Source organism: Siphateles boraxobius, unplaced genomic scaffold (genome assembly GCF_051911475.1).
Source record: "Siphateles boraxobius isolate OS27281-9 unplaced genomic scaffold, OSU_SipBor_1 41, whole genome shotgun sequence".
Lineage (NCBI taxonomy): Eukaryota > Metazoa > Chordata > Actinopteri > Cypriniformes > Leuciscidae > Siphateles > Siphateles boraxobius.
In genome coordinates this window covers 25,713,845-25,739,965 of record NW_027509042.1, presented here as the reverse complement: position 1 = coordinate 25,739,965, position 26,121 = coordinate 25,713,845, and the positions used below count along the sequence as shown (strand labels likewise).

Genomic DNA, 26,121 nt, shown 5'->3' with positions numbered 1-26,121 from the left:
AAGAATTCTAGCTACCACGTTTTGGAACTGCTGGAGTTTGTTTATTAAATGTGCATGGCACCCACCCAGTAGACATGAATTAATTTTTCCGCATTTGTCATTGAGAGCAGATGTTGTAGTTTAGATATATTTTTAAGATGGAAGAATGCTAGAAATGTGGCTTTCAAATGAAAGATTGGTATGAAAGAGCACACCCAAGTTCCTAACTGATGACGAAGACTTGACAGAACATCCGTCATGTATACTCCATACTGAACTTGTGATCGATATGACATCTCTTCGTTTCATCATCCTCGCAGATACCATTTCTTTCTAAAAAGGAACATAGTAGTGAGGATGCTGCCTTTACTAGTATCTTTGACAGAAAAGGTAGATTCGAGATCGGCCTTTAATTGACTATTTCTGTAGGATCAAGTTGCGTTTTATAATAGCCAGCTTACAAGTTTTTGGTACATATCCTAATGACAAAGATGAATCAATGATACTAAGAAGAGGATCTATGACTTCTGGAAGCATCTCTTTCAGTAGCTTAGTCGGTATAGGGTCTAACATACTTGTTTGTTGATTTAGATGATTTAATGAGTTTAGACAATTCTTCCTCTCCTATAGCAATGAATGAATGGAACTTTTCCTCAGGGGGTCTGTAGTGCACTGTCTGATGCAATACTGTAGCAGATGGTTGCTTGGTTATAATTTTCTCTCTAATATTATCAATCTTGCAAGTAAAGAAGTTCATAAAGTCATTGCTGCTGTGTTTGTAAACTTCTGGGCTTGAAGCTTTATTTCACATTAATTTAGCCACTGTAACAATTAAATACCTTGGGTTGTATTTGTTTTCTTCTAAGAGGGTCGAAAAATAATCAGATCTAGCAATTTTGAAGGCCTTTCTTTACGCAATAGTGCTGTCTTTCCACAAAATGCGAAAGATCTCTAGTTTGGTCTTCTTCCAGCTGCGCACTATTTTTCCGGCTGCTGTCTTTTCTGGCCTGAGTGTGCTCGTTGTACCATGGTGTTGGACTATTTTCTTTATTATTCTTTAAGCGCAAAGGAGCAACTGTGTCTGAAGTGCTGGAAAAGAGGGAGTCAATAGTTTCTGTTGCAACATCAAGCTCTTCTAAACTATCTTGTATGCTGAAGAGATTAAACTGATCAGGAAGATTATTTAGCAATCTTTAGTGGTAGAAGTGGTAGTTTTACTATATTTGTAACAGGGAGTCAGTTTTGCAGCCTTGGCTATATTGAGTATACACGAAATTAGATAATGATCTGAGATGTCATCGCTCTGCTGCAGAATTTCAATGGCATCAACATTGATTCCATGTGACAATATTAGACCTAAAGTATGATTATGACAATGAGTGGGTCCTGACAGGTGTTGCCTAACCCAGTGCGTCTTTTTCAGTGCGTCTTTTTCATTATCTATATGGATATTAAAATCACCAACAATAAGGACTTTATCTGCAGCCTGTACTAGCTCTAATAGAAAATCAGCTAATTATTTGATAAATTCTGTATGGTGCCCTAGTGGCCTCTATACAGTAGCCAGCACAAATGTCAAGCGGTAGTGTTACATAAAGCACCATCACCGAAACTAGACTTCTTAGTAATACTTAAGATATTACTATAAATTACAGCAACACCTCCTCCTTTGCCTTTCAGATGAGGCTTGTGTTTATAACAGTAATCTTCGGGGGTGGACTCATTTAAAGTAATTTAATCGTCTGATTTTAGCCACATCTCTGTCGAAAACAGCACATCTAGGTTATGATCTGTGTAGGAGCCTAAATGCGGTTAACTGATAAATAATTTTAATTTATGTATTAAACAGTAATTTACATGATTCATTTATGTAGAGGAAATTGAAGTGAATATTTACAGTATATACAGGTTGATGCAGTTAATATTTACAGTAATGCAAGGAGTTAGTTGTGTAATTATCTAAAATATGTGTGGATTATTTAGAGTGCATTTATATTACATTGGTGATATTTTGGGAATAGAGGACTGTTATCACATTTTACCTTTAACCGCATGCACCTTTAATTGCTTGGAATACTCTCACGAGAGTTGGTGAGTGAACAAGCAGGCAAGCAGAGAGTGGAGCCACAGTTTTTTTACCTTTTCTCTCTCTCTCTCTCTCTCTCTCTCTCTCTCTCTCTCTCTCTCTCTCTCTCTCTCTCTCTCTCTCTCTCTCTCTCTCTCTCTCTCTCTCTCTCTCTCTCCCCTTTTTGCCGTTAATTAATCATTTTCATTTTCTGTAATATTCCTGTGTTGATGTTTTTGTTGCTAACCGAGTAAACGGATACATTTTTTACGAGTGGTCTTGTGGATTTATTGATGTGGATTCGAAAGAAGGAAGTGGACAAAGCGTCAAGCTAGGGCTTCATTCAGTGGAAACCTACAATCTGTAATCATATAATTTATGATAAGGGCTTTTGAAGAATTGGATTGTATATTCAGCAACCCAAGCTTTATTTACATTTACATTTACATTTATTCATTTAGCTGACGCTTTTATCCAAAGCGACTTACAGTTGCTATATTTCAGAGGTCGCACGCCTCTGGAGCAACTAGGGGTTAAGTGTCTTGCTCAGGGACACATTGGTGTCTCACAGTGGATTCGAACCTGGGTCTCTCACACCAAAGGCATGTGTCTTATCCACTGCACCATCACCACCCCTTATTATTTGTTCATCTGTAATATATCTGTTTTTTTATTTGTTGAACGCGTCAAACTCACTTTTCTAAAAGACCCGGGGCGTTGATTCAAATGCCTCGTTTCACTAAGTGCAGCTCTTGCAGAGCCCCTCTCAGCGACGGGGACCACCACAGCCTGGGACGGACCCACGCCGACATCGTGCTTTCCCATGGCGGCTGCCCGGAATGTGAGGATATTGCTATGTCGACCCTGCAGGTTCGACTAGCCACGTTTGATGTGGATCCCACTCCTCCGTCTCTTCTGCCTGGGTCGCGCTGTAAAAAGCGCTGCTCGCAGAGAGCTCCGGAAGATACCACAGTGAGGGAGTGCACGCCAGCCATCTCCCCACGTGCATCGCTGTCTGGTTCCCCTGCCTCGATCACTGCCGCCCAGCCTCCGTCTGCCGCTGTCGTGCACATGGAGTCCGAGGGGGAAAACGTGGACGAGGACAGCTGTTCTATCGCCACGTCGCTGAGTGAAGGTTGGTTAGGCTCCAATCCGGACCCCGCCCCTTCCCTGCAAGAGTCGAGCAGCGTGCGGGCCAGCGTCGACTAGGAACTCGTCCTTGATTGGTCGCTGCCCGAAAAAATGGCTGTTTCCTGCTCGGCCGCCACTCGACGCCTCACACGAGGCCCGCTCCTTTCCTGCCAGAGCTGCATAAGGAACTATCTAAGAGCTGGAAGGTGCCATTTTCTGCCAGGCTACGGTCTTCTATCTCTTCGCCGCGGCTGGACCACCATCAAAGAAACAATGTATCGTTCTCCCAGTCCCCTCAACAGAGCTGGCTGGAGAAGTACACTCTACAGTCAACAAGCCCGTTACTCGACCCGCTCGCCTGTATCCAAAATCATTGTCACAATGTGTACTGAACATCATAAAGAGAGGCTATTCGCTGCAGTTCGCTTACAGACCCCCGCGCTTTCGGGCCAGGGTTGAAACTACGGTCTGAAACGAAGTAGCACATCTACTGCTGGGGAAAGGAACTATAGAAACCGTCCCTCTGACACAAAGCGCTTCAGGTTTCTACAGCAGATATTTCCTTGTTCCCAAGAAGGATGCCGGTCTCAGACCCATTCTAGATCTCAGACGCCTGAACAGAGCCCTCTGGTGGAGATCATTAAAAATGCTCACGACCAGACAAATCCTCGCGCAAGTTCGCCCGAGGGACTGGTTTATTTCAGTAGATCTGAAAGATGCCTATTTTCAGATTCAAATATCGCCTCATCACAGGCCTTTTTTTACGATTCGCCTTCGAGGACCAGAACTATCATTACATTGTCCTGCCGTTCGGCCTGTCTCTAGCATGCACTTTGTGAATGTGCGAGGTGCACATTCACAAAGTGCATGGACGCGGCGCTCGCTCCTGAGGCTACAGGGGATGCGAATATTGAACTATCTGGACGACTGGCTAATCTTAGCCCAGTCAGAGGCAGAACTGATAGCGCACAGGGCTGTACTGCTTACACATCTGGACCAAGAGTTCACTGTCTCCCAGACAGACTATCTCTTTTCTGGGAACAGATTTAGACTCTGTATCAATGATAGCGCGGCTGACGTCACAGCACCTGCTGCAGATACAGCGCTCTATAGCCCTTTTCAAGGTTGACAGTATTCTCCCTCTCAAGAGTTTCAGAGGATGCTGGGCCTTATGGCTTCGGCCTCGGCAGTGCTCCGGCTGGGTCTGCTTCATATGCGCCCCCTCCAGCGCTGGCTGAAAGCGCCGGTCCCGCGGCGAGTGTGGACCTCGTCCCATTTTCGCCTCAAGGTAAACTAGAGCTGTGTGACAGCACTGGAACCCTGGAAGGTGACAGACTGGTACCAGTCAGGCGTGGATCTGGGAACAGTTTCGACACGAAAAGTAATCTCGACAGACGCCTCCAACTCAGGTTGGGGTGCCCTCTACGAGGGCAGGCCGGTCTTCGGCCTGTGGGCAGCCAAGGAAAAGGCTGTCAAAACTTGGGTCCGGACATGCTGTCCAGAGACAACGTTCCCCCAGGGGAATGGTCCCTGCACCCCCAAGTGGTTCAGTTGCTATGGGACCAGTTCGGCAGAGCAAAAGTCGATCTCTTTGCGTCATCAGAGAACGCGCACTGCCCAATATTTTTCTCGAAAAACAGGGATGCGCTGGCCCAGCCTCTCCCTTTATGCGTTTCCCCCGGTCACGCTATTACCTGAGGTAATCAAGCGAATCAGGGAGAGCAATTGCTCTGTGCTCCTCGTGACCCCGCTCTGGTGGAACCAGGTTTGGTTCACAGAGCTGATGCAGTTAGCGAGAACGGCCCCGTGGCCTGTTCCGGTGAGGAGGGATCTCCTCTCTCAGGGGGCACTGCACGGATGGGCCATCAATGGGTATCCGCTGATCTCCCTGTAAAAGTGCTTAATACTATCACACAGCCCAGAGCGCCCTTTACGAGACTGCTCTATGTTTGTGGTCAGTGTTTTCTAGCTGGTGCTCAGCTCGAAACCTAGACCCACAACGCGGTAGCGTTACGGAGATCCTCTCCTTCCTACAAGAGCTTTTGGACAAGGGCAGGTCCCACTCCGAGCTCAAAGTTTATATTGCGGCCATTGCAGCATTTTTGAAACTCCTGCATGGTCAGTCATTGGGAAGGAATGATCTTATCATCCATTTCCTTAGAGGTGCTAGGAGACTAAACCCTCCACGACCCGGTCTGGGACCTCTCCACAGTCCTGGACGCTATGAGAAACGGTCCCTTCGAACCCTTGCAGTCAGTAGACTTGGGGGTTCTATCTTTCAAAACCGTTTTCCTCATGGCTCTCGCTTCAGTCAAGCGAGTGGGTGACCTGCACGCGCTCTCTGTGAGTGCGACATGCTTGGAGTTTGGGCCTAACGACTGTAAAGTCGTCCTCAAACCAATACACGGCTATGTCCCCAAAGTGCTCTCCACTCCGTTCAAATCGCAAGTCATCTCCCTGTCAGCCCTACCTGGGTCTGAGGCGAAAATGACATTAATCTCCTCTGCCCGGTCAGGGCATTGAGGATATATGTCGAGCGCTCTGCTGCGTTCAGGCAGTCAGAACAGCTCTTCGTTTCGTACGGTGGCCGCAGCAAACGGCTAGCCGCCTCGAAACAGACCCTTTCCAGATGGATAGCTGACGCTATCGCGCTGGCTTATAGGTCTAAGGGCCTTCAATGCCACTTAAGCATCAGAGCCCATTCAACCAGAGGTGTGGCCTCTTCATGGTTTCCGAAAACCAGTCAGTATCTGGTGTGACCAACATTTGCCTCACGAAGTGCAACACTTCTCCTTTGAATAGAGTTGATCAGGTTTTCGATTGTGGCCTGTCGAATGTTGGGGTCCACTCCTCTTCAATGGCTTTGCGAAGTTGCTGAATATTGGCAGGACCTGGAACACGCTGTCGTATATGCCGATCCAGAGCATCCCAAACATGCTCAATAGGGTGACATGTCCGTTGAGTATGCTGGCCATGCAAGAACTGGGATGTTTTCAGCTTCCAGGAATTGTGTACAGATCCTTGCAACATGTTGCCGTGCATTATCATAATGCCATCAATAAAATGCACCTGTGTTCATTGTCCATAACATACGCCTGCCCATACCATAACCCCACCGCCATCATGGGCCACTCGATCAACAACGCTGACATCAGCCAACCGCTCACCCACACAACGCCATACACGCTGTCTGTGATCTGCCCTGTACAGTGAAAACCTGGATTCATCCGTGAAGAGAACACCTCTCCGAAGTGCCAGATGCCATCGAATGTGAGCATTTGCCCATTTTGTCGAGACCCCAATGAAAACGACGAACATGCAGATGAGCTTGCCTGAGACGGTTTCTGACAGTTTGTGCAGAAATTCTTTGGTTATGCAAACCGATTGTTGCAGCGGCTGTCCGGGTGGCTGGTCTCAGACGATCTTGGAGGTGAAGATGCTGGATGTGGAGGTCCTGGGCTGGTGTGGTTACACGTGGTCTGCGGTTGTGAGGCCGGTTGGATCTACTGCCAAATTCTCTGAAACGCCTTTGGAGACAGCTTATGGTAGAGATATGAACATTCAATTCACGGGTAACAGCTCTGGTGGACATTCCTGCAGTCAGCATGCCAATTGCACGCTCCTTCAAAACTTGCGACATCTGTGGCATTATGCTGTGTGATAAAACTGCAAATTTTAGAGTGGCCTTTTATTGTGTTTTGCCTAAGGCACACCTGTGCAATAATCATGCTGTCTAATCAGCATCTTAATATGCCACACCTGTGAGGGGGATGGGTTATCTCTGCAAAGGAGAAGTGCTCACTAACACAGATTTGTGAACAATATTTGAGAGAAATAGGCCTTTTGTGTACATAGAAAAAGTCTTAGATCTTTGAGTTCAGCTCATGAAAAATGGGGGCAAAAACAAAAGTGTTACGTTTATAATTTTGTTCAGTGTATATGTACTCTTCTAATAACAGATCTCTAAAGTTGTGTTTTGTGCCATTCATTTGGCAAAGCACCTGTAAACCGAACAAAAACCGAGCTTGCAATATGGGTAAATGCGCTTATCAAATCATGAGAGTCTGTGTTTTAATTAAATAAGTATATTGTCTATTGCGCTGCATGTTTCAAAGCGAAGTGCTGTACTGTGTTTGCGCAAGCAGCTCATGACCCTGCGTTTTCCCCATCTCAGGGAGGCTGGTTCACAGTGATATTTCTGCATTTGGGAACATAACATGCACCAGTTATGCTTTTTCACATTCACATTATTTCCACTATATCATTAACTATATATGAGATACTGTTTGTAGATGAGATAATGTTTGTAAATCTGTTGTCGCAGAAACTTAAACTGGTTTTCCACCAAATTAAAGCTCTTGCAAGTGAAGAAAAAGAAATCAAGATAGCACTGTCATTTTACTACTGTAGTGCAAGTAAGGAATAATTGATGATGAAGGGGCGTTGAATTATTGGAAAAATAATACACACCTGAGGTGATAAAGCGGCCACGACAGGGATTATTATTAAAAATAAGTAAACTATGTTTTGACAATTCGACAGCCCGCAGTCAATTATTCCGCTACGGTTACCACACCTCAAAACATTGTTCAGATGATATATTTCAAGACATTTGTCAGGTTTTTGTCATTAAAGCACTCATGTGTAGGACTAACTTCTTACACATCTAATACCAAGCCTCCGTTGCTAATTCCAAAATGTCATTTTAGAGCTAGTAACGGAGGTTTGATCCATTGATAGCAGACTAATGCAGTTATTAGGGAGTGAGAGAGAGAGAGAGAGAGAGAGAGAGAGAGAGAGAGAGAGAGAGAGAGAGATTTCAAGCATGTGTGAATTACCTGTGAAAAGTCTGTGCTCTCAACAGTGTTCGGCTCTACTAATAGTAAAATTGTAAGTTTATCTGCTCCAAGGACCGTGCCATTATTTTCTCGCTAGTAAGCATGTAGCATGTAGCTTTTAAGTTGTTAAACTATTTACTGATAATATTGCCAGAGCAGTGCTGACAACACGATTCTGTGTGAATGTGTCCATACTGTATGTGTGTGTTTTAGTGGGTGAGAGAGCAGGGGAACATGCTGAGAAATAGGCTGTACGTACAAAAAACACCTTGGTCAGTGTCATTGTGGGGTTTGGTTCTTTTGCTGTTATGATCTGTAAGGACCTTTGAAATAGCTGAAATCATTTGGCGAATGATATGGAACTATAATGCAGTCAAGGCCTGCCTGGAACTACTTCAGCCGTGTTCTATCCAATTCTATTGAAACTAATTCAGTGATTTATTTGTGTCATCACTCAGAAATGTTCAGGGCGTCTGTTACATCCTTCTAAATGTATTCGCAAAAAACTATATATATATAGTAATTCCATTCAAAAAGTGAAATTTGGATATTATATTCATTCATTACACACAGACTGATATATTTCAAATGTTTATTTCATTTAATTATGATTAAAACTGACAACTAATGAAAATCCCAAATTCAGTATCTCCGAAAATTAGAATATTACTTAAGACCAATACAAAAAAAGGATTTTTAGAAATTTTGGCCAACTGAAAAGTATGAGCATGTACAGCACTCAATGCTATAACACAACACTTACAACACTCAGTTGGGGCTCTTTTTGCCTGAATTACTGCAGCAATGCGGCTTGGCATGGAGTCGATCAGTCTTTGGCACTGCTCGGGTGTTATGAGAGCCCAGTTTGCTCTGATAGTGGCCTTCAGCTCTTCTGCATTGTTGGGTCTGGCGAATCGCATCTTCCTCTTCACAATGCCCCATAGATTTTCTATAGGGTTAAGGTCAGGCGACTTTGCTGGCCAATTAAGAAACGGGATACCATGGTCCTTAAACCAGGTACTGGTAGCTTTGGCACTGTGTAGGGTCTGGACCAATCAGACACACACTAATTATTCATATTCACTATATTTAATGAATATAAAGGTCTATGAAACTCTCCCCCAAAACTAACCTCACAAATGTAGTTACTTTGTCAGCCGGGTGTCCGGTTACAGAACACTTTAAGACTGATAACAGACTTTACGACCTCAAAGGAATGTGGCCACATGCGCCACATGCTTAAGAGAGAGAGACCATCTTTAATTAAATAAACTTTGCGGTGTTACTCTGATCTATGAAGGAACATGCCTCACAGAAACTGTGATGATTTACTGTCTCGTGTACTATTAGGTATAACAACATGGTATGTTTGATTGGGGTGTATGTGGTTGAACAACCACCCAACGGTCAATATAACCTCACCTGTATCATGCTTCCTAGCAAATTAATCCTCATTTAATGACACACACTTTGATGTACATCACCTTCTCTTAGAATGCAATGTGAATTTGTTATGTCTATTTGAGCTTGAATGAACAGTCTAAGCATGCTGGGGACAAAGACCATAAATCAACTAAGAGCCGCTTCCCCTCTCGGACATGTCACCTTACTCATAGGTCCATTCAAACCTTAGGGGTTGGTTCTTTCTCAGGGTATATCAGAGGCAGGCAACAGTGACCGCCCTCTCTTAGTTTTTTCATCCAGCCGCAACACTGTTCTGGTGAGACTGGGGAGCCCCCTCCCCCTCCACGGGGGCCCCAGGGCCCAGCAGGCCTCGATTCCAACCAGATCCGGCCTCATCGAAAAGAGAGAAGACTCTCTCACAAAGAACCAAGGACAATCTCAGGAGTTTTGGAACAAAGACTCCAACCAACAAAGACTCCAACCAACAACGACTCCAATCACCCATCCTTTTGACTTCCTCACTTCTCCTGGGTGCTCGGCGTGGCCTCAACAGAGTCCCAGGCCTTGACCAAACCAATCATGCGTTCCTGGAGAAAGAGAACGCTCAACCAACTTCCACTTGACACTGCCGGAACCATCAACGACTTCAATTTTCAACAACTTCAAGAATTGTTCCCATTACAAATGCAAGTATTCAATTCAATGAAATGTGAAAATGAAATTCTGATGGTTCTTCTCATAGACCCTCTTCCGGTTTCCAATTTCATCCTATCACTAACCTATTTATGTATTCATGTGTGTATGTTGTTTAGTTTATTTATATTCATATAAATATCTATATTTAGTTAATAAAACTTGTACATAATATGTATTTGGTTCTGTTTTGTTTGCAATACAAGTCACTTTACGATCACGGTTTTTGCTACTGGCTCAAAGTGCTGTACAGGCGAAGAAATAATTATTCTTCTGTGGCCATGGAGGATACCCTTTTCTTAGAATAAATTAATAATCAAAATAGTTCTTTGGACGAACTGATTAATTGATTGTAATATTAATTCAGCCACATCAAGTTAATCCAATTAACTGACCCAAATATTTATAATTAATAATAACAAGATATTATTGATTATTAATATTTCCAAAAAAGCTGAGTTCCTTACAACTGTGTGCAGGTGCCAAGTCCTGTTGGAAAATGAAATCTGCATCTCCATAAAGTTGGTCAGCAGTAGGAAGCATGAAGTACTCTAAAACTTCCTGGTAGATGGCTGCGTTGACCTTGGATCTCAGAAAACACAGTGGACCAACACCAGCAGATGACATGGCACCCCAAACCATCACTGACTGTGGAAACTTTACACTAGACTTCAACGTGGATTCTGTTCCTCTCCTCTCTTCCTCCAGACTCTGGGACCTTGATTTCCAAAGGAAATGCAAAATTTACTTTCATCAGAGAACATAACTTTGGACCACTCAGCAGCAGTCCAGTCCTTTTTGTCTTTAGACGCTTCTTACGCTGTGTCTTGTTCAAGAGTGGCTTGACACAAGGAATGCGACAGCTGAAAAGCATGTCTTGCATACGTCTGTGCGTGGTGGCTTTTGAAGCACTGACTACAGTTGCAGTCCACTCTTTGTGAATCTCCCCCACATTTTTGAATGGGTTTTGTTTCACAATCCTCTCCAGGGTGTGGTTATCCCTATTGCTTGTCCTCTCCAGGGTGTGGTTATCCCTATTGCTTGTACACTTTTTCCTACCACATCTTTTCCTTCCATTCACCTCTCTATTAATGTGTTTGGACACAGAGCTCTGTGAACAGGCAGCCTATTTAGCAATGACCTTTTGTCAGTTTTGTCAGTGCCACAGACTGATCGACTCTATGCCACGCCGCATTGCTGCAGTAATTCAGGCAAAAGGAGCCCCAACTAAGTACTGAGTGCTGTACATGCTCATACTTTTCATGTTCATACTTTTCAGTTTGGCCAATTTTATAAAAATCCTTTTGTGTTATTGGTCTTAAGTAATATTCTAATTTTCAGAGATACTGAATTTGGGATTTTCATTAGTTGTCAGTTTTAATCATCACAATTAAAGGAAATAAACATTTGAAATATATCAGTCTGTGTGTAATGAATGAAAATAATATCCAAATTTCACTTTTTGAATGGAATTACTGAAATAAATCAACTTTTTGATGATATTCTAATTATATGACCAGCACCTGTGTGTGTATATATATATACCAAGATGGAGCATCTCGATAGTTAAAGGAAAGGTGGTAGATAAAATATTCTTCATTAATGGTGAGTAGGGCTGGGTATCGTAACAAAATTTTCGATACCGATACCGATACCGATACCTTGACTTCGATACCGGTTCCTGAACGATACTTTTTTCGATACCATTTTTATCCATATAACATTACCTAAAAAAAAAACTTTTATTTTTTACACTCATATTTTGAGTCTGTAAAAAAGCACCAGTGCTAAAGTTTTCTATGTTTCCTAATCATTTAACAACATGTATTCTTTACTTCAATGAGCTCATTGTTTCTGCCTTAACTGCCTTAACATTGTTTAACAATGAAACTGAATGAAAATTAATTGAAATGCATTACAGTCACCCCTGATAACAGATCACTCTAAATTGTAATTTAGACACATGCATTTTCTGTAAAGCTCATTTGAAACGATATGTATTGTGAAAAATGCTATACAAATAAATGTGAATTGAATTAAATATAGGCTACTGGGGTGCGGGATATATGCCTCGGGCTCAGCACACATGAAGCTTGCGCAAAGCACTGGCAAAAGTAGCCTAATGATTATGGATGTGTCGAGAAATAGCAAGGAGATATTTTAATTGTTTATTAATGAACAAGTGTTTACTAAACGTGTTGGCTGCAAAGATGATTATTGCGAATTGCGATGCTGACTCATCATCCCTGCAGTAGTGAACGCGCGCGCGCCTATATGGATTAGGTAATCAAACTATTTATTTCTAATTGTTTCGTTTAAAAGTAGACATATTTTGAACATATATAAAACTATTTCTCATGTCTGTGAGGCAAGTAGGCCTATCCTATACGCTGAGTTTTGGTTTATATGTGACGCGCTCCAGTTCTTGTAGTCGAAGGCTGATAAACGTTCTACTCTCGAGTGTATTCTGTGCGCTTTTAAGTGCAGATTTACCGTGTTGCCGGTCTTGGCAGCAATTATCTTGTCGAAAATATTGCATTGTGTGCTTATGGCATCGAGTCGGGTACATAGGTACACTTTTGATCATTTTTACATATTTTCTATCTATCTGGGTTGGACGCTTACACACACACACACATACACACACACTACAGCCTCACGTGCGACGAGGCAGAGGCACGTCTCTGGGCAGCCAGGTAAACTAGTGTTTTTCCGCCACAGCCAATCATGCTGCATGTTTGTTTCACTGACGTTGACGAGATTAACCACTTAGGTACCGAAACTTGGTACCGAAAAACAAGACATGTTTCGGTACTCGGTAGTATCGAGGCAATTCGGTCGGTACCTAAAAAGTACCGAACTCGGTACCCAGCCCTAATGGTGAGGCAATACCAACAGTTTCTGAGAAGCCAGTGAAGAGTCTTGGGAGATGGTACGATGGGGATCTAAAGGACACAGTTCGAGTGGGAGAAGTTAGACGACAAGCAGTGGAAGGGTTGAAGAGCATAAACAGCTGTGCTCTACCAGGCAAACTAAAACTCTAGTGCTTTCAGTTTGGTCTACTGCCAAGGTTGCTGTGGCCACTGACTGTGTACCAGGTTTCTTTGACAACAGTGGATAAGCTGGAAGCGTTAATAAGTTCATACATCAGGAAATGGTTGTGAGTTCCACGCTGCCTCAGCAGAGTGGGACTTTATAGTAAAGGAGTATTGCAGCTGCCAGTCTCTGCTTTAACCGAGGAGTTTAAGTGTGCCAAGGTCAGACTGGAAATGACTTTAGCAGAGTCACGCGACAAATGTGTAAGGGAGGCAGCCCCTGTGGTAAAAACTGGTAGAAAGTGGTCAGCAAAGAAATCTGTAGTAGAGGCAAAGGCTGACCTTCAAATTGGGGATATCGTGGGACAGGTACAGCATGGAAGAGGGGGTTTTGGGCTGAGTTTAGCTCCTCCTAAATGGCACAAGGCAGGCCCAGCTCAAAGAAGGAAGCTGGTAGTCAACGAGGTGCAAAAGCAGGAGGAGAGGATGAGATGTATAAAGGCCATTTCCCAGGCCAAGCAGGGAGAGTGGATGAGATGGGAGAGTGTGGAACAACGCAAAATGCAAGACCTTTGGTCAATGGAAGAGAGTAGGATCAGTTTCCTTATTAGGTCAACATATGATGTTCTCCCATCACCGCAGAACCTAAACCTCTGGGTAGGAGAGGATCCCTCTTGTCCTTTCTGTTCATCACCTGCCACATTAAGGCACATTTTGACAGGATGTAAGGTGGCTCTTAGCCAAGGTCGGTTTACTTGGCGCCATGACCAAGTATTGCGATGTTTGGCTTTAGCATTGGAAGGCAAGCGTAGTATGACCAATAAGTTGCCGCCTGTTCTAGCAAAACATTACACGCAGAAGACAATATTCCTCCGCCCAGCCGAGCAACCACCAAGAAAAGGTGCTAACACCAATTCTCCCCCAGGACAACTGGAAGCTGCTAGGGACTGGAAGATGCTGGCTGATCTTGATCAACTGCTTATTTTTCCACCTGAGATTGCCACCACTAACCTACGACCAGATATTGTTTTGTGGTCTGGATCAGCACGCATTGTTCAACTGATAGAGTTAACAGTGCCATGGGAGGATGCGGTAGATGAGGCATATGAGAGGAAGAAACTGCGGTATGCTCATCTGGCCACTGAAGCAGAACAGCGAGGATGGAGAGTCCAGGTTTATCCAGTGGAAGTGGGTTGTCGAGGTTTTGTGGCACACTCTACAACCCGGTTCTTCAGAGACGTCGGATTCAGTGGCCAAAAGTTGCGTCGCACAGTAAAGAACTTATCTGAAGCAGTAGAAAGGAGCAGCAACTGGCTGTGGTTGAGACGGAAAGATTCTAGCTGGCTGTGTACAGGCCGCCATGCTACGGTTTCGTAGAATTCTTGAAAACTTGAAGAGTCTGTTGGTTTATTTGTATAGATTGTATAGTATTTATAGTCATTACGTTCCTGTGTATATTGCGTGAATGACGGGTGGTTGGGCAGATATTGTGTTTTGTGGTAGGTGGTATGCCATAAGGAACCGTTGCCACTAAAACTGCATATTAACGCACCAGTGGGGCTCGACAGCCTTAGTCAAACGGGTTGGCGCGTATGGTTGGGTTGTGGAGAGATTGTGAGATTGTGGTTAGGTCTCAGCAGCAGGAGGGATGTAGAGGTCAGTAAGCTGGGCTGAGTTGAGTGGGGGACGGAGGGGGGTGACTCTCGGGCGCCAGAGTCACTGTCGAGCCCTCTTGAGGTGTCGTGGGCTAGTCGACGAAACACTGAGGACGGAAGGTGCCCACTTGAAGACCCTAGAGATGTCCCCTACTCAGCTCAATCCAGAGGGTTGTCATGGGGGGACCGCACTGTGGTTGCAGCCGTTGTGTGTGCTGACGCGTGTTAGCACTAGATAGAAGGAGATTTACATCACCATATGGAAAGAAGCGTAAATGGATGGAGAAGCATCGGTTACTGTAAAGCTATGTCTTAGTTGGTGCTTATCTTGGCGAAAGCCGAGTACAAATCAGCATGAAGTTTTAACATCTACTCTTGTGTAATGGAAATCATTATATACAGCCGTTCAAAAATTTGGGATAGGTAATATTTTTAATGTTTTTAATAAAAAGTCTCTTGTGCTCACAAGGCTGCATTTATTTGATTAAAAACACAAAAAAAATTAGTAATATTGTTTAATATTATTACAATTTAAAATAACTATTTTCTATTTTAAATTTAAATTTGAATTTTAAATATAATTTATTCTGGTGATCCAAAGCTGAATTTTCAGCATCATTACTCCAGTCTTCAGTGTCACATGATCCTTCAGAAATCATTCTTATGCTAATGTGATGCTCAAAAAACATTAATTATTATTATCAATCTTGCAATCAGTTGTGTAAATTTTTTTCAGGATTCTTTGCAACTGTTTTTAATAATCGGGATAGTTACATTTTGTAATGATATACATTATATATTGGGTATATTTTGTAACACGAAAATAAGCCTGTTCGTGTTTGACATGTCCGTGCTGCTTATTTTCTTGCTGTACTCACATTAGCTGTGCGTATAGAAGCATACTGAATTGTATTTCAATTGTGTTCTCTGTGTGTGTGCAGTTTTTGGGACTGGGAGAAAGGAGAGAGGTTGGATTATTTCTACAATGGGAACCCACGGTACACACGTATCACATCCATGGAGTATCTTAATGGGCATGACTGCTCTATCCTCCTCACTGCTACTGGTCTGTTCACCTATCAATCATGTTGACACATACTTTGAATGGTTCTCATCTTTGTCAGCTCTGTGCTGACTTTCACCATGACTCTTTTTTGCAGATGACGGAGCATTGCGAATTTGGAAGAACTTTGCTGACCAGAGGAATCCAGAGATGGTCACAGCATGGCAGGGGCTGTCCGACATGCTGCCCACCACACGAGGTTTGCTTTCTCACTAACAAACACTGTGCAGATACACTCTTCTCCTGTCATCTGAGTTTCTTTTCCCCATCTACCTTCCGCTTGGCTAGTGTTTGAAAAAATCTGTCGGTATTTCCAGTCTTCCTGCATGATGCGGGAGCGGGACTGTAGAAACGCCCATGGGTGCTCTGGTATGAAAGCAGAATATTAGTTATTGTATTGGTTTTATTGGTTTATTTCAAATGTCCTCAGTTTGCTGTTATGTGGGAAAAATGGACAGTTATGTCTATTTCACAATTGTTTGTGTTGGACAACATTTGTATGATTGTCTCTATTGTCCTTACCAGAACCTTAGCTATTTTTGGGATATACATATAATTGACATTACACGTTAAACTACAAAGGTGGCTAAGCTTACTTTTGTTCAATATATGTATTTTATAATATATATATTAGTATTGCTTCTAACTTTTCTGTGATTTATATTAGCTCAATTCTCTTATTCTTACTGACAATCTTATGAAAACGTTTTAAACATTCAGACCATTGCCAAATAATTGTTGTTCTGTCTGTTGAAGAAGTTAAAGGAGAACTCCGGGCAATGAGGAGTTGCACAAAATGCAATTAAAATGTCTGTCCAACATGAACAGGGACCCTACATGTGAACAAGATGCGTTTAGCAACTTAGCCATTGTTTCAACTCACCTAAATAGTCTTTTAGACGGCAAGCTGTAGTCTCATGCTGCAGTCCCGTGCTGTAGCCGGAAAAGGTAAACAATGTCCAGGTGGGAGGAGCGTTGATCATGTGCGACGAGTTAAGATCAGAGTTGCTTACAAGTGAAGAAGAAATGGTTCGTGTTTGTGCCTTTCCGAATTGTGGCAACAGAATGCGAAAATAAAAGAGCTTACATTTTCATTGTCTTCCTTTTCATGACCTCGATATTCTGCAGTTGTGGCTAGTTGTACTTCAACTTGATGTGCTAACTCCCGTAGAAGTACTACGCGCTAAAGATTACCGCATTTGCAGCGAACACTTTGACAAGGATGACTATATCAAATACTTTGACCAAATCCCTATTAACTACTAGAACTATCTTCTGTGGACCATAAAAGATTTTTCTTAAAATTCTTAATTTTTAATCTTAAAGATTTTTCTTTTAAATGTTTATGCAGCTCTTTCCAATAAATTGAAAGCATAGTGTTAGATTTTGCTGTATTTTGCCGAGCAGTGGTTTGGGTGGCTCACCAATGTATTAGATGTCTCCAATACATAAATAAGTAAGCTTGACCAGAGTTCTTGTGGGGAGAAGAATTTATTGAAGGTTTGTAGTGTAGCAGTCCTTCAGCAGTGATGTTCGCATGTCGCCCTTCAACAATCTTAACCCAACGTTCTGTCTGTGGGACAGAACTTTATACATGAAGACATAGCCTATGGGCTACAACAATAGAAACCTGTTAGGACCTCCCACAGGAGGGATCTAACAGATCTAACTTGCTAATCCACTCTGATTCTTTGTCATTCACACCAATCAGTTTCTGTGGGCCAATCAGTTCATCTGTATGGGCCATTTGGCACACACCTTTGCAGACACAGACAGAGTGGATTACATCTGATACACAGTCACAATGTAAATGAATCTGTAACTGAAAATACAGAATCTATCAATCCCTCCTTTGATCATATTTGATCACATAAAATAAATAAAAATAAAGCAGTACCTGCATCTTCCTTGAGTTTTTGACTGTCTATTATCTTCATTTTCTTTATGCTCATTCCACATTGTCCTGTTGTTGTATGACATTGTCTTTGATCGCAATGCTCGGAGTTTGACTTCATGTGTTCTTTCAATCTTTGCTGACCACTCAACAATCTGATTAAAAGATGTTCCAATGCTGTCCCAGTCGTCATATTTAATTTTGAGGGCTTTTGAAACTTCAGGTTTCAGTCCATTTACAAAAGCAGTTTTCAGAGGCATGCAAGTGTTCTTATCAAGATCCTTGCTGTCATTTAAACCAGCATGTTCCAACCAAATTTGTCTGAAGCGTTCATTGAACTCTGCAACACTTTCTCCAGTCTTCTGCATACATGAGGTAATTCTAGCCCAATTAACCTCTGCAGGTTTCAGTTCAAACAAGAATGTTCGTACAGCTTCCCATCCAGCCGCGATGTTTTCTTGAAACTCACCAATCCTTCTTTCGACACTTTCTGTTAGTCTCTTTTGGTCATCCCTTAAGTTCACATTAGCAATCATTACTCCATCTAGTGGATATAAATTGTAGATTTTCTGTAAGCGTTGAAGAAATTGCCAAGCTTTCCGTGGTTGCTTGTACACGTCTGGCAATTCTTTTGACCATTTGTCAATTTGATCTGGAGTAGCAGGTTGGTATGTTCTATATGGAACATATTTCTTAATAGTTTTTTTTAAGATGCGGGTTCGTCTTTCGCCTTCCTCCTTATACTCCTCCTCATTGTCAACTTCAATTTCAGTCCTTCTGTTCTTGACAATTACAGGAGCGAGTCTAACCTTTTTGTTCTTCTTGGTGACATGAGCATGTGTCTCAGGTTCAACATCACTGTCATCAGGGTTCCCAGTCGAGCTGCTGTCACTTTCTCCTAGCAGATAATGACGTTGTTGATCCTCAATCTTCTTGAGGTCTTTAAATGGGTAGATTGACCCTTTCTCTATCTTGCTGCTAGATTTTATGGGAGTTTTTTGTCCAGAGCAGTCTTTTAATTCCAGCTGTGTGGAAAGCAACTTTAACAGCTTGTCATTATCATTTAAGAGTCTTTCTTTGTCCTTTTTTTCAATCTGCAATTGTTCAGCCAGTGCTCGAACCTTTGCTTTCTCTGCTTTGTACTCACGCTGTGATTTGTCAGTCTCACACTTCTGTCGATGCTGTAGAATTTATTTTACCAAAATCACAGACAAGCCATCTCTGTTGGTGTTTGTCCTTAAGCGCTGCATCTTTCCATAAGCCCTTTTAATGTCCGGCAAGGCCCGTATTCCACTCTCTGAGTGCTTGATGCCATACTTCTGGCACATGTCATCATGGCACTTCCTTAGTCCCAGCCTTTTGCCCAAATGTGCATTCAGATTGTCCATCATCTGATCAATGGTAACATTTGGAGGTTCTGTTCCATGTCTTTCTGTTGTTGGCCTCAGTGCAGGGCCATTACCATTTTTTAGTGCAGACTCAGCCATGGCAAGTAAAGGAGAAGTGCCCTCCGAGGTATGGAAACAAAACAAAGTGTAAGAGCCGTTAAAGGTGCTTATTTAAATATTCAGCAGTCTTTAGACTGACCATTTCAGTTACACAGACAAGTCATTAGTTTACTTACTCAGCTTAGTTTTCAATACTACATTCAAAACAAAACATTCACGTTTAGACTAAGTTTCTTTGTTTCATTTCTAGAAAAGAAAACTCTGATTGATAAGACTTGTTCAGTTCTTTCTGAGTTCTAACCTGAATTAGTTTAAATTCGTCCTTTAGACATTAGACTTTCAATCTTTCTGCATCTTTCATCAGAAGGCAAATAAACTTCTAATTTCTAACACAATTAGAATGTTTAATTCAAAACTAAAATATTGGTTTCTGAATTAGCATCCAGTCAAGAATTACCAATTCTTGCAGCAACATCAGTCCCAAACATTATACAGTTTCTATAATTGCTGGACGAACAGATTTCAAAAAAGAAGGACCAAACCTTATACTATATTTCAATGGCTCCTACGGATTCATGAGAAGGGCCAAAAGAAAAGACCAAACCCTATACAGTTTCTGCAATCTCTGGACGAACGGACTAAATTGTTTCTTTAACAATTCCTACAGACTCCAGAGAAAGGACCAAACTTATACAATAGCTCCTACAATCCCATGAGAACGGACCAAACCTCTTTCTTAAATGATTCTTAGAGACTCAAGAGAACAGGGCCAAGCTATACAACTTATTTCTATAGCTCCTACAGTTTCAGGAGAATTAACTAAATCATTTAAAAGGTTCCTACAGACTCATGAAAAAAGCCCAAGCCTAAAATTACAGTTTCTGCAATCTCTGGACGAACGGACTAAATTGTTTCTTTAACAATTCCTACAGACTCCAGAGAAAGGACCAAACTTATCCTTTATTTCAATAGTTCCTACAATCCCATGAGAACGGACCAAACCTCTTTCTTAAATGATTCTTAGAGACTCAAGAGAACAGGGCCAAGCTATACAAATTATTTCTATAGCTCCTACAGTTTCAGGAGAATTAACTAAATCATTTAAAAGGTTCCTACAGACTCATGAAAAAGGCCCAAGCCTAAAATTACAGTTTCTGCAATCTCTGGATGAACGGACTAAATTGTTTCTTTAACAATTCCTACAGACTCCAGAGAAAGGACCAAACTTATCCTTTATTTCAATAGCTCCTACAATCCCATGAGAACGGACCAAACCTCTTTCTTAAATGATTCTTAGAGACTCAATAGAACAGGGCCAAGCTATACAACTTATTTATATAGCTCCTACAGTTTCAGGAGAATTAACTAAATCATTTAAAAGGTTCCTACAGACTCATGAAAAAGGCCCAAGCCTAAAATTCTCAAAAATACACAGTATGTGTGACTACACTACAAATCTTAACTGTTCTACTATTATTCTTTTCAGAAGATGTTCTTTTAGAGAGCTGATAAGTTTCACTCACCAAATTAAGATCTTTGAGACAGGATCCAGTTGATTCAAATAAATTGTGTCCACAGATGCAGTCTTTTTGAACTTCAGATACTCGACTTGTTGCAGCTGGTGAGTTCTTGGTTTACTCCTTGTTGCAGTTGGTGAGTTCTCTTCTTGTCAGTCTCTCCTGGCTGGCTCGCCAAATTGTTAGATTTTGCTGTATTTGGCCGAGCAGTGGTTTGGGTGGCTCGCCCCAATGTATTAGATGTCTCCAATACATAAATAAGTAAGCTTGACCAGAGTTCTTGTGGGGAGAAGAATTTATTGAAGGTTTGTAGTGTAGCAGTCCTTCAGCAGTGATGTTCGCATGTCGCCCTTCAACCATCTTAACCCAACGTTCTGTCTGTGGGACAGAACTTTATACATGAAGACATAGCCTATGGGCTACAACAATAGAAACCTGTTAGGACCTCCCATAGGAGATCGATCTAACTTGCTAATCCACTCTGATTCTTTGTCATTCACACCAATCAGTTTCTGTGGGCCATACATCTGAATGGGTCATTCATCTGTATGGGCCATTTGGCACACACCTTTGCAGACACAGAGTGGATTACATCTGATACACAGTCACAATGTAAATGAATCTGTAACTGAAAATACAGAATCTATCAATAGTGACTTCACACAAATAAAGCACTATAAATATTTAGCCTCATATAAGATATACTGTATATCTAAATTTTTTGAGGCTTTCAAAGTTCTGCTTTCCTAACCAAACACAATGCAACAAGCAGCACACTAAAAAGGTATCTCTTCCATGAGTTTTAACTGGTCCGTGATCGTACATTGTCACATTTCCATTTCTGCCAGGAAGCCGCACACTCTCGAAACCACGTATTAAACGTGGCTTTGGACTGTGAGCGTTTATAATTAGATGTTAAATAGCAAATCTCTCAAATTCTTCTAGGAAACTCATGAAAAGTATAGTGTCTGATGAATCATTACAGAATGAAAATAAAAGATTTGTGTTTTAACGCTCTTCGGCTGCAACGAGTGTGAAGGTGCACAAAAAGAGAGAAACTATTCTGTTTGGCTGTGTTTTTCAAATCAAATCACTTATTCAGATTTGACCCAATTTCTAAAAGGAATAAAGAAATATATTTTTCTAATACAATATTTATCTAGTAAGAGGCATGCACTGCTGCACAACTGAAATGAATCTAGAGCATAACCAAAAAAATAAATAACTCAGTAAATGATTCTATGGAAGGAATGCTTGAGCCGCTGGCTTTCTTAAAGAGCTCCTTCCCATCTGTGCTTCTTTAAGATGGATGAGCAAAGTTTTGAATCTGGGAGCAGATATCTCCCTTGCTGTTCAGTCTCCCAGTGAGAAAACCTGATTTACTTGGCAGATGTCATGCTGGGAAACCACAGCCTTTTCTCTCTCCTCTTCCAGCAGTTTGTATGTCTGTGAGTGTAGATAAGGTATACGGGTGAATTAAATTCAGGTGGAATATGTTTGGGCATCCTCTCTCTGTCTCTGTCTCTGTCTCTCTCTCTCTCTCTCTCTCTCTCTCTCTCTCTCTCTCTCTCTCTCTCTCTCTCTCTCTCTCTCTCTCTGTCTCTATCTGTCTCTCTCTCTCTCTCTCTCTCTCTCTCTCTCTCTCTCTCTCTCTCTCTCTCTCTCTCTCTCTCTCTTCTCTGTGTGTGTGTGTGTGTGTGTGCCTTCAACAATAGAAAAGTGAATGCGAGAGCGTTTTTCCATGTAAAAGTGTGTGTATGTGTGTGATAATGCTCAATACCCTTATACTCTTGCATACCACCATCATGGTGATGTAATGCCACATAGACTGTTGGTAGTCCAAATTGAAAGACAGGACAACCCTACAGTTGTGTGTATTTTTACTGACATATGTGCACAGAGGCAGTTGTAAGACCACAAATGCGCATGAAGTGCACCATTTGGGTTAGGGCCACAGATCCCATCCTGGTTTGTGTTTGATAACACTGTGCTGTCCTCTGGCTGATATACTGACGACCGGGCCTCCTGATCTCTTTCCTGTGTTCTTCCTTTCTCTTGCTCTTCTCCTCACAGGTTTGGCCCGACGGGTCTCAATCTATCTTGACCGAAGTAAGCAGGGAGGTGAGTGTTTCTCTCTCTTCTTTTCCTTCACCTCTGTTTTGTGTTGCATATGTGAGATTCAGCTACCAATGTTTTTCCATTTCCAGTTATAGCCAACATTTTTCTTTACATCCATCCGATTGGCTCTTTTTGTTCTGTCTTCAACTCTGGTTGGTGGAAGTCAAATTTGTCCAGTATTTAATTGGAATTTTTTTTCTTTTTCTTTTTATCTCTTAGCTAAAATTAACAAACACACAAGGGATGTGGAACCTGTAGGAATTTACAAATGATGGGCATTTTTGTTGAAACGTGGATTTCGTGTGGGCTTTCTCATTGTTCTTGTTTATTATAACACACATATGAAGAAAGGCAATAAAATATTATGTAACCTTTAATTTTAGTAATATTCCCTGAGTAATATCACCATCAGCATACATATGTCTGGGTGACTAAATAATGTCTATCATTAGCCATTTAAATATATTTTCTTATATCTTCTTACAACATATATGTATGTGAAAGGAGAATGTAAGAGTGTGAGAGTAGAAATATACTGTAATTATGTGAATGGAGAATTTAAGTTAGAGAGAGTAGAAATATAAGTACGTGAATGGAGAATGTAAGTGAGAGAGAAGAAATATATGTATGTGAAAGGAGAATGTAAGTGTGTGAGTAGAAATATATGTATGTGAATGGAGAATGAATATATATATATATATATATATATATATATATATATATATATATAAATTACTAGCCAATGGAGATTCTATTGCCAAGGTGTGCCTTGGAGTATTAACATTTTTGTTTTTTGTTTTTTTGCGTATCATATCAGTTAAGCTGTTTGAAAGTTCATATTACTTAATTAGGTGCAAGCTCATTCAGTTAAGCATAACACTGGAATTTCCGACCAGTGAAGACAAACCAAACTCATGATAAATGTGCTTCATAAAGTTTTTTTTATTCCTGATGTGAAATTCTCCCTTGGCTTCTCCACTTATATATCAGCAGTGTTTGGAGGGATGAGTGTGAGGAGGTTTTTCTCTTACCCAAGATTGGATTTTTGATAGACAGCAGAAGTTTTGAAAGTAGGGCAGCAGTGCTTGAATTGCAGCATCACAGCATGTCCTGATCCACATAACTTTTGGCTGTATGTTTAGGACACTCATAAGGGTTTTTTCTACTCTAGTGATTGAACAGCATGAGAGAATGACAGACAGACATTCAGAACTGAACCAGGGCTCCAGAACAGCCAGAACAAAATGCCCCTCTTACCATTCAGAAGGTGATGTCAGCGTGAAAGCTGAAGCTGTGAAATGACCAGTACTGTCAAATTTTAAGACAGAACCCAAACTGAACTTGAAATCTCTCATTCTCAGTCTATATCCTAATCAAGTATATAGTACTATATCCTAATCAAGTACTATATCCATCCTAAACACATGGATTCTCAACGCTTTGACTAAAATCTAAAAGTGTGTGTGTGTGTGTGTGTGTGTGTGTGTGTGTGTGTGTGTGTGTGTGTGCAATGAGTTGTTTATAAAAATAAACCCTACTCTATTTATTCACCTTATGTAGCAACATAAAAGTAAAATGTTTTCTGTTTGTTTGTGTGGGCAATTCCGATTCATTTGCCGCTATTGGTAAATAACTGGAAGAATAACAAATTGATGTAAATAGTAAAGTAATGTGCACTTTAAACCAGTGTGTTTATGATTACAATAATAAATTAAAATAATATGAGATCAGTCAAGCATGCATCATTGATCTTTATTCCCGTGAAAATATTTTCTGTTTTGCTATTTAGAATATATCATTAAATAGATAATATCATGCGACAAGTAATTCTCTTGCCATCTCATTTTAATTCTGTCGTTTAAACATTAAAACCATTAAAACAGCATTCCACAGGAAAGTATTTAAAATCAGCGCATCAACTCATAAATGTATTTAACTTCTGGATAATGATTTGATGTAATTTGAGGGATTCATTCCATTAATGAGAGTGGCATATTTAATATAAATTTGTATATCAAATGGAAAACAGAGTTTAAAATAATTTTGTTTACTTCATTCGCACCAGTTAACAAATGTGTTTAAGCATTGGTCTAGAGAGTGTGCGAATGGTGCACACTCATTTATTTAGTTTATTTTTTGTAAATCCTGATATGTGCATGGGAAATTGTGTACACATATTTCAATGGCCATTTTGTACATTTATACATCAGGCACCTGAAACCTACTGATCATATTTGGGTTAAATTTCAACGACAAAATCAATGCCTGGTGCTCACTTATGCTCGTGTCTGAACATCCCAACAGCCATGTTCCAACTTATAATGAAAAACCTTCCCTTAAAATTGGAAGCTATTATAGCAGCAAAGGGAGAACCAACTCCGGATAACGGATAACAGCGGAACAGTTTAAATGAGGATAAGCAGCTACCAAAATGTGAATTATTTCCTGATGAGAGCATTAAAATTGGGAGTCTTGATTAAAAACCGAACACACAACCAAAAAAATTTGTTAAGTCTACTGTCGCTGTCTATAATCGGTAGTCAAGAGGTTAAAGGTGCAGTATTGAGTGTTTTATGACACAATTCATAAAAGTGTTAAGACAAAATTATGATGCATTAATCCATTTTTTATAATTCTGAAAAACAGATGAGTGTGTGATTGTATTATCTTTTATCGTAATGAACAGATGTGTCAGGAGAGCCCAGGGAGTCCAAATATATTTGAGTGTGTATGTGTGAAACCTCCCCTACTCTCTTGAAGGTGCAGGTATGGTGGTGGACTGGGAGCAGGAGACTGGCCTCTTGATGACGTCAGGTGACGTTCGAGTCATACGGATCTGGGACACAGAAAGAGAAATGAAAGTGCAGGTACTACACAAACACACACCTTCAACTTAAACAGGCGAGCTTTGTAGCTCCATCATTTACAGTGGAAATAAAAAGTCTACATACCCTGTTAAAAACAGCTGGTTTTTGTGATGAAAAAAGTATTTAATAATATCAATAGTGCTACTACAAGAACCATGGGCCACAAAAAGCGTATGAGGCATCAATGGGATCTTATTGCCGAAAGTTATCACTCAGGTGAAGGCTACAAAAAAATTCCAAGGAATTAGATATTCCATGGATCACAGTGAAGATAGTCATCATCAAGTGGAGAAATATGGCACAAAAGTGACATTATAAAAAAAATTGTTCCTCCAAAATTAATCAAGACAAAGAGTAACCTATTCAGGCAGGCTGTCAAGATGCTTAGAGCAACATTTTGCAACTCTTTCTAGC

At 41.2% G+C, this 26,121-nt stretch overlaps 1 protein-coding gene across 7 annotated transcripts in view; it reads left to right on the top strand.

The window, feature by feature from the left end:
• Window positions 1-26,121, top strand: part of rptor (regulatory associated protein of MTOR, complex 1) — a 389,484-nt gene that overhangs the window by 309,204 nt on the left and 54,159 nt on the right. For 3 of the 7 annotated variants that reach the window (XM_077199050.1, XM_077199048.1, XM_077199054.1), the window contains 4 exons: window positions 15,742-15,866; window positions 15,961-16,062; window positions 22,796-22,843; window positions 25,601-25,707. In XM_077199050.1, the coding sequence (XP_077055165.1) occupies window positions 15,742-15,866; window positions 15,961-16,062; window positions 22,796-22,843; window positions 25,601-25,707 (382 nt within the window). The remainder of the gene's footprint in view (window positions 1-15,741; window positions 15,867-15,960; window positions 16,063-22,795; window positions 22,844-25,600; window positions 25,708-26,121) is intronic. The other 4 variants (XM_077199051.1, XM_077199049.1, XM_077199052.1 and 1 more) reach the window with 2 other exon arrangements.